Genomic DNA, 16,302 nt, shown 5'->3' with positions numbered 1-16,302 from the left:
TCGGCCTCGAGAATGAATTCTCAAACTCTCGCTCCGTACTTACTAGCGAGCACGAGCTAAGCAAGCACACAATTCGTGCTCAACAGCCGGATTATTATTCGATGAAAAGTCGTTTAATTTCAAAGCCGCTGCAGCGAAGCTCATTTATTTTAAAGTAGTAAAAGATTGCGCCGGAGTTGCGGGATGTATACGCATACCTGTATATACCAAGGCTGCAGCAGCATCGAACGAGAGGCAGAGCAGCAGCAGTAGCGCGCCTTAACTACTACGACTAATCTTCTTGTGTACTAAATATTACTTCTATATACGCGGCTGCTTCTGCCGCTGCCGCTACAGCGTGTCTATGCTATGCGTACGCAGAGGAACCTAAATTGAATGTTCAAACTTAAAGAGGTGAAACACAGCGGCAGCTATAGTAACAGCGTAGGCAGAGAGAGAAGTTTTGTTTTTGCTCCAGTAGTATAAAATTATAAACGGGCCGCGCGCAGCGCATCGTGCGTTTGTGAATATTATAAGGCGCTTTAGTCGTCGTAGTCGAGCTGCACTGTGTGCCGGGCTCCGCTCCGTTGTGTATAACAATGATTAATTCGCCCCTACGTGTTGAGTCTTGGGGGCTTGCATTAGAAGACGCTGCTCACCTCCGAGACACACGAGCTTATGTTACTACAACGCAAAACTTTTGGCCCTTTGAATGCCGTTACTGCCGCCACTGCTGCTGCTGCTGCTGCTGCTGCTGCTGCCGTTGTTGTGTGAAACTGTGCTAACGAGCGCACAATATCGTTGGTTGTAAAATTCGGCCTCAAAAACAGGAGGGAAAAAAAGGACAACGGCACAGCTTAGCCAGAACACAGAGCCGCGCCAACAACTTGCAGGCGATCGAGAGACTTTTTTCGTCGCTGTTGTCGAGAGAGCTTATACGGCAGAATTCTAGAATAGAATAGAACGACGAACACAACGCAAAGGTTACAGCGTAAAAAAAGCCAACTATACAGTTTTACGAGCGAAAGTATCGCGCGCGCACACATTCTGTATAAGCTCCTAGCATGTGCTCCTTTTTTGGGTGGTATAGCTCACCGGGAGAGCTCCTGTGTAATTTTAATTAAGTTCGTTTTTTTTAAGCCCACCTAGATATAACACAGATATTCGCGTCAATCCCGGCACTGCCGCGACCACACGAGTCGAGCTGCTCTCGAAAATCAAAAAGAGGATTATTACCAGACTAGACCGCCGCGCGCGGGAATATTTTTTTCTGGTCTGTGCGGGCGAGGATTTGCGCGTATTTTTTTACATAAATAAGAAGGCAAGTCTGCGTCGAAGTTATTCGGATGTGTATAGCGTATAACTAGCGGAGCTCACGGTCAATTAGGAACTTCTCCGACTCTGCGGCTTTCTTTTTTCTCTCTCGTTTTTTTTTTTCTGAAGCTCTCGCTTCGGTCTCTCTGTTGCTGCAGCACACAGCTAGAGGTTCATAAAGTTCAGCTCTTGGGCAGCTCGATTCTTCCCATTCTTTCGCTCGTTCTCTCTCACCACCGCTGCGTATAATACAATTTGCACCGAGCTATGCTGCAGCAATCGCGCACAGTCAAGTCGAATGACAAACTGCAGAAAAGAGGACAGAGACAGATAAAGAGAGAGAGAGAGAGAGAGAAAACCGATTGGTCTATTGTGTATTCAAATATTATACGAGCGCCGTACCTGTATATATATATATAGAGAAGAGCTTCGTCAGTGGTTGGAAAAATAAAAAAAAAGCTCTCGCCCGAGAAAGAGTGAAAGAATGTAACCATTTGTGCGCGTGATTGCTTTTCGCGAAACGTGTGGCGCTGCAGCAGCAGCAGAGTCGTCCGCGATGAAACTGAAATTACTCTCTCTCTCTCTCTCTCTCGCTCTCTTGGCGTCATACGAACGAACGAAAAGGGAATGAGGTGGTAAAGAAGAGTTACACATATATATATCTGGTACACGCGCGCGAATATGTATATATCTGACGTGCACGGCGCGGCGCGGCATTAGCAGAACTGGAACTTTGATTTCCGTGTGCGTGGCGAGCGATTTCTGCGGCATAAAATCCAATCATCGGAGCTCACAAACTAGCGCGCGAGCCAGCTAGCTAGCTAGAGCAGCAGCAGCAGCAGGTCGCACCTATATACAACTACCTACCCGTGGTGGTGGTGGTGGTGGTGGTGCATGGAAATTTCTCTCGCTCGCTCGCTCTTTCGTAAGCGCGTCTCGTGTGTCGACGCGATCGAAAGTCAACTTCTCTCTTCAATTACGAGCTGCTGTTGCAGCAGCGAAAATATTTATTGAATGGTCTCGTCTGTGATGAATTATTTTTACGATGCTGTGGCCTGATATAGAAGGAATAGAGAGAGAGAGAGAGAGAGATAGGAGATATACTCGTGCGCTTTCGCATGGCGTAATCTGTTAAACTATTAGAAGCCAAGCGAGAGACGCTCGACGTGCACATAATGCCTCGCACGACGTTATATGGTCGACGACGACGAGGTCGACGAGGTCGAGTGAATTAAAATTTTTCGCTCGATAACGCAACGCACACGCACACACACACACAGACAGACATACAGGTACCTCTCGAAAATTTTGCCTTCGATAAAGAGCGCAATTTCTTTTCGAGTGCCCTGAGGCAAGAGTTTTTCTGTCTCTCTCTCTGCTTTTGCTCTCTTCACCCGCTGTGTGTGACTGATTGCGAGGAAAAGCTTTCGAGCTATGTATGTATGTATGTGTTTGTGCTGCTGCTTATATACGCTGCGATGATCGTCGTGTTGTCCAGAAAAATATCTCGAGCAAGGAGAGAACGTACTTATGTGCTTTTATAAGTCACGCGTACGTATGTGTGCGTGTATGTGTCAGCCAACAAAAAAGTCAACCCCCGAGCATAAAGTAGCTTTATGGATAAAATCGCGAAGACCTGGAGAAGAGCAGGGGGATAAGAAAAATGAGGAGAAAAAAGGCCACGACGTGCGGCTATCACTGCAGCTGCTGCTGCTGTTGTAGTATATACGTATAGAGATAGATATAAGGAGGCGAGGTTCACAAACGTCTCTGGCCGTTTGCGCAAAGCAAGTCATTACGCGAGTGGAGCTTTTTTCGCTGCTGCTGATGCTGCTGTAGCTCGTAGTCGAGAAGCTGCCGCTGTGCTTACTGCTGCTGCTGAGAACGAAGAAGATGAGAGAAGAAAACTGCTTTTGGGAAAATAACACGCGACTGGAGAGCGTGTATATAAGAGTTGGGAGGAAGAATTTAAGCCAAGCATATATAACATTCATCCGGCTGTGTGTCGTACTACAGTAGCTCGTTTCTTTCTTTCTTCTAGCTTCACTCTCAGCCAAAACCCATGCGTCACGAGCGATTTTCCTCTCGATCGGCCAAATGCTGCTCTTCATCCCCTCACTTTCTCTCTCTCTCTCATTTCGAGGAAACTTTTAGCTTTTACCATACCTAAAAGGCAGTTATCGCATGAATCATCTAATGAATAATATCAATCATTGCCCGTTATCCGGGGTATACATTTATAAAGCGGCCGATAAATATTTTTCGAGTCGTTAATAGTTATACGGGGCGCCAAAAGCTCTCTCTCTCGATGCTGCCACGCTAAGCTAAACGACGCATGCGTGTGTGGGTGTATAAAAAAAAATCGAGAATTTATATTCGCGCCGAGGGGGTGTGTATAATAGAGCTCTCGCTCTCGCTCGCGAGGCTACCGTGTGCCATCTCCAATTTAATTGAGATGAATCGCCGCGAGGGGGGTGCACACACACACACACACACCACGTGTATATAGGAGGTACATAGTATAACGGCCCTCTGCTGCTACGTACGTTTCGTACTTTATATGTGTGTATCAGGTGAGCTAGGCAAGAGAAATAGCCATAAGAGAGGCAGAGGGATGCTCCGCACATGCGAATATATGCAGAGGGTAAAGTAGCGTTGTAAGCGCTCGTTTACACGCTAGCTGCACATGGCAGCGGAGCTACGCCGCTGTGCTCGTCGCCTAGCTCTCGAGCTAGACGCTGTGTGGCTGTGGCGGCGGTAGCGGCGCTTTCCATCATATAAGCCCAGAGACTATCCGCTTTATTCAGAACGCGTTGGTTGTGAGAGAGAGAGAGAGAGAGAGAGAGAAAAGCCTCCTCCCTCTGCCTCCTCGTCCTCGTCCTCATCCTCCACCTACTCTACTCTGACTGCAGCAGTGGCACACTGGACAAGCGCGCCGCGCGTTTCTGCACAGATAAGAGAGGAACACGTGGGGCATAGCGTCACGTCTCTCTGATACGGTCTCTTGCACAAGCTGCTGCTGCTGCTACTGCTTGATTGTCCTGACCTGCTCTTCCTATACATATACTTCTACTTCTCTTTCCCTTTTTCGCTCTCTCTCTCTCTCTGCTTCTTCCTCGTTTGAAAAGAAAAACGGCTAGGTATATCTCTCCACTCGGATCTTTTTTCCATTCTACATATATATATATATATATAGAAAATACGATTGGTAGTAGTATAAAAGTCTTAACCTTTTAATTTAACAGCGAGTCGAGCTCGTTGGTAAATTGAAGATCTGAATTGGCTTGAAAATGTCCTTGGGAGATTACGAAAGTGCGCAGCGCGCGACAATGATCGCATTCCTTTTCAAGAGTGGCGGAATAACGCAGAAAAGCTCCGGGGATCAAACAATAAGGCCTCGAATCGTCGTCGTCGTCGTCATCGCGCCACGATTTATTTTTGAATGCAATAGTGAATTATCCTCTCGATTGATCTCGTCTATAATGGAAATGACTGTCGCCACAGACACGCGAATGTGTGTGCAGATCGAGTGGCCTATAACACAGTGCGCACACTAGAGTATAAGCAATCCTCGAGAGCAACGTATCCAATAAATAGCCTAAGTGAGACACGGTTTGAAGAAGAAAAAAAAGGAGAAGAAGGAAATGTAAGATGTGACTGTTGTACGGTGCCACACATAGTAGTACAGAAGTAGGAAGGACGAAGGAAGAAGTAGTTTGGTTTGTACACGTACGCGTGCGCCTCAGCTCAGCCCTCGCTAGTCGGTGCTCCACACCCCCTACACACACATATACACACTCTACGTACATACGTATAGCAACGACTAGCGCACAGTTGAAATTGTAAAGTAAAGAATAGAGCCGGAGCAGCAGTACACCGAGTACGAGCGAAGAATGCTTTCAACGGTTCATTTGGCCTACAACGAGCGCGCGTGTGCTGCCAATAGCTATGCTGCGCTCCCGAGTAAAAGAGAGTATACAGCCTGTAACTATTCGTTTCTCAAGGGCCTGTACTTAGAATTCTCCGTTTTTTTCCTTTCTCTCTCTCTCTCTCTCTCTTGCTCTCCTGCGTCAAGGTATTGATACGCACGCACATATATACGAATTACGAATTCGAGAATCTCTCGTTTATATTATACACCACTTCTATTTTCATTCGAAGCGACAATTGCGCGCGCGCTGCGTATTTGGGTACGTGTAATGAACACGATTCACGCGTGCTTACAGACAATAATAATAATAATCATAATAATAATGTCACGCGCGTACGCAGCCAATTTCCGAAAATTTTGTCCATCGTTTTATATTAAAGCCTCTCTGTCTCTCATTGTCCTGCTCTTATTTAAGCAGCTAATACAATACTCGCCATGCCGTGTATAAGAGTGCGCACGAACAATGACAGCGAAAAGCGAGTAGTGGCAATAGCAGTCGTCGTCCTCTATATACACTCATGGCAATCGGAGCGCAGATACGCGCCAGAGCATCGCGTCATAAATGCAACTCACAAAAGGGATGCGCGCTTGTTATATGAATGTATATTACGCACGTATAGGTACCTACGCACTAACGCATCCTCCGTTGCCCGTTGAGAGCTATAAGAGGCGAACATCGAGAGGATTTCGAATTCTCGCGTTATACTCTTCTCTCGTGCGCTACTGCTGCTACGTTACTGTTCTCGGTTTCTGTTGCTGCTGCTGATGCTGATTTTGTAAATATAACATTACACAGTTCAGCGTTGAAACAATTCAGCACACGGATCGTTACAATAAAAGGAAGAAGAGCTGCCTGGCGAAACAACGACAATGAGCGTGAAATTCGCTTGTTGGGAATATATATATACGAGAGATATGAAAGAGTATAGCTAACTTCTTTTTTTCTGTGAGCTTTTACTCCAAGCTTGGTACAGTTTTTGTATATTTATTCGAGAACGGCTGAAAAAATTAATACGTCCGTCCGTAAATTATTTTTAGGAAATCGTGCGCGCGAAACAATGAATGCTCACGATGTAGTGTACGCGCTCGTGTGTCGAAAAGCAAATTCTTTTGCTCTTTGTTTTATTTCTACCTATATCTACATATCGGCGTCATTTATCGTCGATTTCCGTGAAAGGAGGCAATCGCTTGCCGATGGGAAAAGTTTCTCGACTGACTGCTGCCGCTGCTGCTGCTGCTGCTAGCATCGATAGGCGTGAACGACTGCGAGAGCTGAGCCCACAGCTGCCGCGCGCGACGCGTCTTGCGGCGCGGCAAATCCAAACGCGCGGGATTTTAAAGCACATACACACACAGACAGGCAGCAAACACGCGCGAATGCGAAAAGGGAGAGATACGGGGATTTTTCTTTCTCGCGGAGAGAGAACCTTGACAGGCCTGCACATTCCAAATAAAGCCGACGTCGTCGTCGCATCTAAAAAAGAAACGAGCAAATAAATACATGTGTGGGTATGTGTGTGTGTGTGTGTGAGCCTCCGAGAGTGCAAATGTGGCGATTGCTCGCGAGCTGCTGCGCGCTTACACATTTCCTAGAAATGCCTCGTGCGAATATGTGTCTGCTGTGTGTGTATGTGCGCGGATACAGTAGAGAGAAGAGGTTTTGTCACCGACACAACGCAAAACTGTCCGATGCAGGAGAATGTGCCTGGACTTTCTCTCCGTACTCTATTATACACAGCTCGCTCGCGTGTGTAGATACGTATATAATATTATATATATATTTTATGATGCATGCCGTCGCCGAGCGACGAGCTAGACGACGACGCCACACTGCTTCTCTCTCTCTCTCTCTTTCTGCAGCAGCAGCAGCAGCAGCGAGTCGACTCTAAAGTGAGCGAGAGAGAGAAAACGAGGACCCATCAGCACCAGAACCGCACCGCGCACAAGGATATCTCCCAAGATACGAGAGTGAGCGCAGCGCAGCGCGTCTTATTGTTATCACTCAGCTGATGACAACAATTTTTTCTCCTGTTCTCTCTCTCTCTCCCCTATCTCTTTATAGTCTCCGTGTGCCATGCGCAGTGGTGCATTTGAATGATATTGGCATGTAAATTTCGAGGAGTAGGTGAAGAGTAAAAAATATATGTAGAGGCTGAAATATTTAGGAGCTTGTGTCGATAGCGTTCTCTATAAATCAGTCGAGTTTTTGCAAGTATCACCACTACAACTAGCGTATGTATAATTTTAGTCGAGAGCTAGCCCGTGTAGTTTCACGAATTTTCTGAATTTCGATTCTCGTTGCGTTTCGTAGAAATCGTATATTATATACGTTACATACTCCACAAGCATGGAAAGGTCGTGTAGCGGCAGCAGCAATTTTATCGCGAAATGTAATATCGAAAGCCGGAGAGAGAGAGAGGGCATTTATATACATATACAGCGCGCCAGAAGTGAATCGGAAGCGGGTCAATCGCAGAAACGTGATTTGGAATTGGAAACAATGTTCTCCCCGCGCGCGCGTAAAAAGCAATTAACCGCAGCTCCAGTCGCCACGCGGCTACAAAAATCTGTATTTAAAGAGCGAGACAGCGGCTGGGAAGAAAGTGACGTTTAAATTAAAAACAAAAAATACGAGAAGAAGAAGGCGGGAAAACATATAGTTTGATACGTCTCGCTCTGCGAAGGAAAATTCACACGTGTTAAGCCGGTGTACGTGTCGGGAAAAGACGGAATACCAAGAGACGCATGTGTACGACACATGCACACACATTTACACACGCGAGAAGTTTATAATTTTCTGTATCAAAGAGATGTAAAATAATGAACCAGAAGGTGTTGGTGCACAGGTCGTTAAGTGGGTATGTTATATCTCACCCGCGCGTGTGTGTATATGTACGCGGCGTGCAGGGTATAAGATTTTCGCGATTTCGTGCACGTCGTCGTCTACGTTGCCTAGTGTACAGCACACATGTACAAACACACAGCACACAGCCATGCGGGACGGAGCAGCAGCAGCTCCGGTGTAAGAGAGCATCGCACGAATTTAATTTCGCTTTGAGCGACGTTGACGAGGTAAGCGTAAAGTGTAATGCGCGCAATGCCTGCTGTATAGCGCAGTATAACAGCGAGCCTCGGTCCACCCCCGCCTCCCCCTTGGCTGTATGTGTGTGTGCTACTCGACTCCGTGCACATATATATATATATATATATATACATAGGGTAGGTGCTGCAGCTTGCACGCATCGAGTTTACTGGTGCACTACTATGCCACCACACTATACCAGTAGTACTATACTACACTAGGTTGCTGCGTTAGCGAGCTTCAATCGATACGCGTCTCGTCGTCTCTATATGTGTGTGCGCGATAACGTTATATCAGTATTGGTGTACATCTCTCTCTCTACATGCGCACGTGCACGTGTGCAAGTGTGTGTATCCAAGCCTATACAGGCTGCCAACAATGTATGCAGCGCGAGAGAAAGAGCGAGAGTTAGGCCTCGAGGGAGAAGAGAGAGGAAAAAAAAGCAAGAAAAAAAAAGGAGGAGGAGAGGAACGACGCGAAGCCATGAAGCTTAGAAACACGATGGTATCTGCATGCGCGCATGCCTCCGACGCTGCTACAAACACACTCGCATTTTCTCGAAGGAAAATGTCCCTAGCTCTTTTGCTTTTGCAGCAGCGAGCGTATAAGCGTATAACGTACATTATATATATGTAGAGAGAGTAGATGCTGCTGCTGCTGCGTGTTGTGTTGCTTGCGCTGCTGCTGCTGCTACTCGAGCTGCTTATCGGTTCGAACGTTTTCTCTCTTACGCTGCATGCAGCGCGCATATTCCGTGCGCGCTTGTGCGAATAATGGGTATAAACAAGAGATTTCTAAAGCTTTTTGGATATTCACGATTGCCGATTTAGATTTTCCCTCCCTGTATTATACGCAGTGCGTGCGCGCGCCTAAACACAGAGCGTTGCGCGTAATACATTTTTAAACCGTAATGCTCTTGCGAATTAACGATAAATTTATATGCACGTAAACGCAAAATATTTTCAAATCGATTCATTTTATACTTATAGTACAATACGAATTCTAACGAAAACTGCTTTATTTTTATCGCTCGTACGTACCTTCCCGCTTTCGTACTAAACGCAATCGTTTGTTTTTATGTTGCAGGTATGCATCGATCGAGAAAGTATTGTTATTATTTATGAAAAAGCCCCGACAACAAAACTGAGTGGACGCAAAATCATCATCGATATCTCCAATCGTATAATATAAATCGAGCGAGGCAGAGAGAAACGAGCGCGAGCTCGTAAAAGTTGGACCACCACCGACAAGCGCCACTTGTGAGTGCGTGACCGGATCATAATCAAAATAGATCGGTTTGTTTGCGCGCGATTTTGTGGCGCGGAGCATCTCGCCTCGTAAACGTTGCACGCTGTCGTTTTTTTTTTTTTTTTTTTTTTTTTTTTTTTTNTGCACGCTGTCTTTTTTTTTTTTTTTTTATTATTTTGTTTTTACCGCGCATTCAGTTGAATTCTAATCGTTCGAAAACCGTTGTTCCCGATAACCGGCTAGACAGCTCAAAATGGCTAGTACAGCATTGGCAGTGTTTTTTGTCTTCGTGGGCTGCTGCTCGAATCTGGTCTTTCTCGAGCTGTTGACGAAGGAAGACCCGGGCAGCGGTAATCTCATCACCTTCTGCCAGTTTCTCTTCATATCCCTCGAGGGTGTGATCTTCACCTGGAAATTCGGCCGAGCTCAACGAACCATCGAGATCAAGAGCTACATGGCCCTCGTCACCATGTTCTTCGTCTCGAGCGTGCTCAACAATTACGCCTTCGACTTCAAGGTACCCATGCCACTGCACATGATATTTCGCGCCGGTGCCCTCATCGCCAACATGATCATGGGCATCGTCATACTGAAGCGAAGGTATCGCTCCGACAAGTACAGCTCGGTCCTGCTGATAACCATCGGCATCTGCCTGTGCACCATTATGAGCGGCAAAGAGATGCACGAAGAGGTGGCGGCCAAGAACAATATCGACGGTTTGAACGACCTTTTCTGGCTGGCGGTAGGAATCCTCCTGTTGACCGTTGCCCTCCTGATTTCCGCCAGGATGGGCATCTATCAGGAATATCTGTACGCTCGATTCGGCAAACATCCTCGAGAGGCTCTGTTCTACACTCACCTTCTGCCGCTGCCCTTCTTTTTCCTATTGTGGTCGAATTTGTGGGATCACGCGATCATAGCCGCCAACTCGCCGACCATCCAACTGCCTCTCGTGGGCCTCGCGATGCCGAGAATGGTAGCCTACCTGATCGGCAACGTACTCACGCAGTACCTGTGCATCAGTTCGGTCTTCGTGCTGACGACCGAGTGCACCTCGCTCACCGTCACCCTCATTCTGACTCTGCGCAAGTTCTCGTCCCTCATCTTTTCCATCGTCTACTTTCGGAACCCGTTCACCTATTATCACTGGATGGGTACGGCTTTCGTTTTTCTCGGCACCCTCGTGTTTACCGAGGTCATTCAGAAATTTCGCAAGACGATGAGAGATCGCAGGAGGCAGCGCAGAAAATTAGCGATTGATTAATTTTAAATTGTTTATATGGATTATGAGTAAGTATTATTATTGATCATTGAGGAAAGGCAGAGGACCAAGTTGCTGTGAGCAATATTAAAATAATTGTTAACTGTGATTTAACAAGAAATTTTTATTTATTGTATTTTTTACCCACCTAAACAATTGTAAATTGTATACGAACAAAAAAAAATGAGGTTGCATTCGACAATATACCAATACATACATGAAAAGTTGTACGGAAATGTTTTAAAACGAGTTTTTCTTATTTGATAAAAAGTCCAAGCTGTTTCTTTTTCTATCCCACACACAGACACAGACGTAAAACGTGCTACGCCGCGATGAGAAGCCGTAAAAGGCGATACGAGCGCCGCTACTGCGTACCTATTGGCGTTAAAGAGCGTTACATATCGGAAGTTCGAAAAAAAGAGAATCTCGTAATTTATCAAAAAGAACGCGTATAAACCAAAGCTGACATCGTACTTCGGGGACACACATATATACATATATGGCACTTTCTAACGCTTTTCGCGCGCGCCACGTACTACCGTACTAAATTATTTTTCGAGGCTCGTATATTAAGCGCTAGAGACGCTTATAAAGGTTCAAAGGTTGCTGCTGTTATCTTACGTGAACTTGCGGTGGGTGCTCGGCAGCAGCAGCAGCAGCCGCAGCAGCTGTTCATTAAGATTTAAAGAGTATATATATAAGCTTAAAGACTCGCGGGCAATTTAGCTTTTCCCGGCAGTCGCGCGAGGATCGTAAATTAACGACAGCGCGGCTACTTTTCTGGACATTAGCCCGCGTACTACTAATACTCATACTCGTTTTCCAAGATTTTCGAATTAATTTAGGCTTAGCGCGACGACGATTCATTCGTTTTTCATTCGGAAATTACTGTACACGGTAATATAAATTGTGTATTCCGAAATGATGATCATTTACGGCGATGTAACTTTTTGCCTTGACGCGCGCAGAGCGTAATTATCATTCCTTCTCTCCTCGATGTTGTTACTATATAGACGGTAGACGACGAATGACTGCCTGTGTGTCTGTACTACGCTTTTGCGCGTTTATATTTTGCCGTCGTCTCGGTTCGTATCTATGTGCAGCATAACGAAGGTTTGTAAATTCGAGCAGCGCAGCAGCAGCAGCAGCAGCAGCAGCAGCAGCCAAAGGTAGACTTGAAAGAGACGTATAGAAGAACGAGTAGCGAGTAGAGACTGAGACGCGCTACTTGTTAGGATCAACTCGTGCGATTAATTAGTGTCAGCGGCTATTTACACCGACGCTCGAAGTATATACCAGCGAGCGCATCGAAAAGAGAGGTAGAGAGAAGCATATTTTGCCAGCCAAAGCAAAGCAGGTTGAGACTTCTTGTCTATAACGTAGTACATTTACACACACACACAAAGATGCATACACCTATACACTTTGATGTCATGGTAATGGAGTAAATCTCTTCAAGTGTGTGTGTGTGTGTATACGTATATACTGTAGTCTCTAGGATAAGAATCAAACGACTTCCGGGTTGGTCATGCAAATTATATTCGCCGGTACACGAGCCCGAGTGCGCCCCCATAGACTTTCGTTTTAACTTCTCTCCTTTTTCTTTTCTTTTTTCTTATTTTTTTCGGCGCTCACCCACCCACGCGCACTATTGCCGCCCTATTTACGTAATGCATATAGGAAAGAAAAAAAATTCTTTTCCTATTTTTCTTTTCTTTTTTCTTTTCTTTTTTTTCGGTTCGTCGCAAGCCCAACGTCGCTCGGTCGTCGTCGTCGCGTGCAGACTTGAAATTATGCTAATTCCGTAATACACATCGTGTACGGTATGAGTACCAGAGAACGCGACGCGCGCGAGTCGTATAGTATACGCGACGCGGCTAATGACACACGACGTATGTATATTGCCCGCGCAATGCACGGGCGCGAGCGAGCGAGCGAACTACCGGTATATATGTACGTAGGGAACGTTAGCTCGTACGCCTATCACGGCTAATCTGAATTTTATACGAAACGACGACGACGACGAGAGCTGAATTGGCTATTTTTGACGGCTTCCAGCAACAATTTTTCCCGTCGCTCGCGCGTAGAGGCGCAGAAAATGAAATAAAAAATAACGAGTTGTAGTATAGTAACGATCCTGCGACGACGACGACGACGACGACAAAAAAAATTTTATTTTTCGGAAAGTTGTATTTACATCGATACTTGAATGTTTCTTTTTATTTTTTTTGTTCACAAAGTTCATCGAAAAGTTGAAAATTTTCATCGCAACGTGTAGGATATACATTTCACGATACATATACACAATCATCTCACTGATTGTAATTGATTGTATTTTGATGGCCCGAGCCGCCTGTGATACATATATACGCGTGCGAAACTACGTACATATAACGTATTACGGAAACGACACGGGCGTACGTGCATACAACCTCGTGCGCTGCGCTGCACTGCAAGCGAACGAGCGATTTTACAGAAGCGATAATGCTGATGGATCTATTTCGCAAAAGTCATTTACTTCCTCTTCACCCACTCTTTTCCTTGTCTCTCTCTTTGTACATATGAGCGCGTCCAGCATAAGTCGGCCACCCCGCGCGATTACGGCATTTTTGGCCGAAAGTGTCGTATGTTTAGCTCGCTCGGAAACGTTTACCAAGGGTCAGAAAAAAAATCCAAACCCATGGATCGATAGATTTTTTCCTCCTCTTTCTAGTGGTGTAACTCAAAAAATTCTTAAAAATTGATTTTGAGGTTAAAACTCGACTTGAATGTTTAAGTCGATTTATCCAAAAAATGTATCCTCCGATTTCAAAATAAACTGCACCAATCGAAAGAGGAGGCAAAAATCTATCGAAAACCATGTTTTCCAGGATGGAGAAATGATAAGAAGTATTAAAGATATCGAGATGAATAGCGCGGGACGGCGCGCGCGGACCTGTTTTCCGTGCGCCAGCGGCGGCACACACGCGGCGCCGTGTCTTTGTTTTTTCGACTCCCTTGTAATCGCTTAAAAAGGGCTGGAAAAATAATGTTAACACGTAAATCGATAGATTTTTTTCTCTTCTTTCTGATGGTGTTATTGAAAAAATTCCCAAAAATTTTTTTCATAGTCAAAACTTGACTTGAATTTTTAAGTCAATATTTCTTCTAGTATTTCAATTTTGACCTCAAAATTAACATTACCAATCGAAAGAAGAGGAAAAAATCTATCGATTTACGTGTTTAAATTATTTTTCCAGCATTTTTTTAGCGAGTCGAAAAGACATAGGCAGGAAAACAGGTCCGCGCGCGCCGTCCCGCGCTATTCATCTCGATATCTTTAATACTTCTTATCATTTCTCCATCCTGGAAAACATCGTTTCCGATAGATTTTTGCCTCCTCTTTCGATTGGTGCAGTTTAAATTGCAATCGGAGGATACATTTTTTGGGAAAATGGACTTAAACATTCAAGTCGAGTTTTAACCTCAAAATCAATTTTTAAGAATTTTTTGAGTTACACCACTAGAAAAAGGAGGAAAAAATCTATCGATCCATGGGTTTGGATTTTTTTTCTGACCCTTGGTAAACGTTTCCGAGCGAGCTAAACATACGACACTTTCGGCCAAAAATGCCGTAATCGCGCGGGGTGGCCGACTTATGCTGGACGCGCTCATATATGCATCAGGCCTGCTATACGTATACGCGGGGCTTATTAGTTGCGCATTGCATTCGGTGTATACATACGCGCCCGTGTATTATTATTATACATACGTAGGTATACCTTTGTTAACTAACGACTCTCTCTCTCTCTCTCTCTCTGTCTGCCAGAGCTCTAGGCTCTCTCGGCTTTGCCCTATGCACGCGCTTATTCTAGGTCTGCTGGCAAGTCGAACAAGTTCCTTACGGGAAAATTAGACAAGCAATTTGAATGGCTGGTAAACCAAGACCGATGCGAAATAGTGTATAGTGGTAGTGCTGCGCGCGACATAGAAGCGCTAACTAAAGCTGCACTTTGCCGCTGCACGAGCCGCGCTATATACATACACGTAAAGGCCGCACTCGCGTTATGAGGAAATCGAGCAACTCGTATACGTACACACACGCGTGAGCGTAGGTCGTTGCGTGTATACTACTATACATACGAGCTTGTTATAGTTCGACCAGCTTCTGATTAGGAACTGTAAACGACTAATGGCAAAATTTATTCGCAATTATGTTATGGCTTTTGGTCTTTATTTAATTATACAGCGCACGCGTTATACTGCAGGATCGCAATAATAAATTCAACGCACGTTATGATGGTTGTTAAAATGAAATCCCACTTGTGCATACATTATGTGGGTCAATTTTAGTCGCGCTTACTATAAAACGATATGAAAAAATAATAATAGTAATAATCACTTGTCGCGTTACAACTAGATATATAGGGCGTCGTGTGCGCGATGAGCGAATTCGCAATAAAACGTTTAGAGGCGCGCGCGCGCGAGACATCGAAGCTCCCTATTCGGTGCTTGCGAACACACACACACACAGCAAAGCAACGCGAACAAAGCTTCAATTTGTGCCTTTTATACTGTCCCTCTCCTCACCTGTTACATGCGTGCGTCTGACGCGTCTGTGTACGCGTGCGTGCACCATAAAGGCCCGGAGATTAACGGGTTTACTATCGCGTCACAGTTTATATCATTCGCAAGCACAGCTATACTGCCTCGCGCTGCGCCGCGTTAACGATATCCATGCGCATTCGCTCTCCATCCCCGCCGGGGACTCTGTGTACGCGTACACGTATATAGGTATAACAATCGCACACGTTATATACTGTTTATTATCAACTAATGGACGAAAAGATGAGAAATTTGGGACTTCTTGCTCGTCTGCCAGCTCACGTTGCATGTTATGTATATTGCAGCTGCCGGAGGATATACAATATACGGAGAATTATACATCATCATTAGCACGCGCGTATGAGGTATTATACTCGCCGCCCCCCGGCTGCAACTGCGGCTCATGCATCAAAATTTACCGATTTTTATTATACTGCACATGCATGCATACGTTTTAGCATCGTATGTAATATAGAGCTCTCTCGCCTTGTGCTTTTCTCGACGTACCGGACCAGGTCACACATATAACTAATTAAAATTTCGTATTCTTTTGTACATATTATAGTAGTCATAGCGGTATATCCTCTCTCTCTCTCTCTCGCGCGCGCGCGCGAAGCGGGCGACGAAACTTGGCCTGTGGCTCGGTGACGTGCCAGCAGTAGCAGCATGCGGCACCACTGCTGCAACCCTATACACATACATGCAATAAGTGTGTGTGTATACGTATTTAGCCACACATTTTAATTAGCCGCTCAGTTTTGCTTTGTTGTTGCACGCGATGCATCTAAATTTTGTTCTAGCTGGCTCGGTGTCTCTCGCTCGCGTTTTATACCTTGGACCAGTACCTCTGTGTGCGGCTGTGCACACGCCAGTGGCTAGCGCCCAGTAGCTTCTGTCCTCTGT

The 16,302-nt window shown here is 45.4% G+C and overlaps 3 protein-coding genes across 5 annotated transcripts in view; all 3 read left to right on the top strand.

Annotated features, from left to right (window-relative positions):
- The window catches only part of LOC106652051, a 43,883-nt gene extending 34,199 nt beyond the window's left edge, over positions 1–9,684 (top strand). For both annotated transcript variants that reach the window (XM_023458416.1, XM_014370790.2), the window contains one exon: positions 9,393–9,684. In XM_023458416.1, coding sequence (XP_023314184.1) covers positions 9,393–9,497 — 105 coding nt within the window. In that variant the 3' untranslated portion in view covers positions 9,498–9,684. The remainder of the gene's footprint in view (positions 1–9,392) is intronic.
- LOC106652015 (fat-like cadherin-related tumor suppressor homolog) overlaps positions 1–16,302 on the top strand; it is a 173,784-nt gene that overhangs the window by 33,357 nt on the left and 124,125 nt on the right. The gene's annotated exons all lie outside the window — the stretch shown is intronic.
- Positions 9,725–11,061, top strand: LOC111693214 (UDP-xylose and UDP-N-acetylglucosamine transporter-like). The gene has a single exon (XM_023458415.1). It carries the CDS (start codon positions 9,808–9,810, stop codon positions 10,816–10,818), a length of 1,011 nt encoding a protein of 336 aa, XP_023314183.1. The 5' UTR covers positions 9,725–9,807; the 3' UTR covers positions 10,819–11,061.

This window comes from Trichogramma pretiosum, unplaced genomic scaffold, assembly GCF_000599845.2.
Source record: "Trichogramma pretiosum strain Unisexual culture from Peru unplaced genomic scaffold, Tpre_2.0 scaffold13, whole genome shotgun sequence".
NCBI classification, from domain to species: domain Eukaryota; kingdom Metazoa; phylum Arthropoda; class Insecta; order Hymenoptera; family Trichogrammatidae; genus Trichogramma; species Trichogramma pretiosum.
This window is presented reverse-complemented; position numbering and strand designations above follow the sequence as displayed.

Coding starts and splice junctions, on each gene's coding strand:
- LOC111693214 (XM_023458415.1), top strand. CDS start 9,808: ATGGCTAGTACAGCATTGGCAGTGTTTTTTGTCTTCGTGGGCTGCTGC.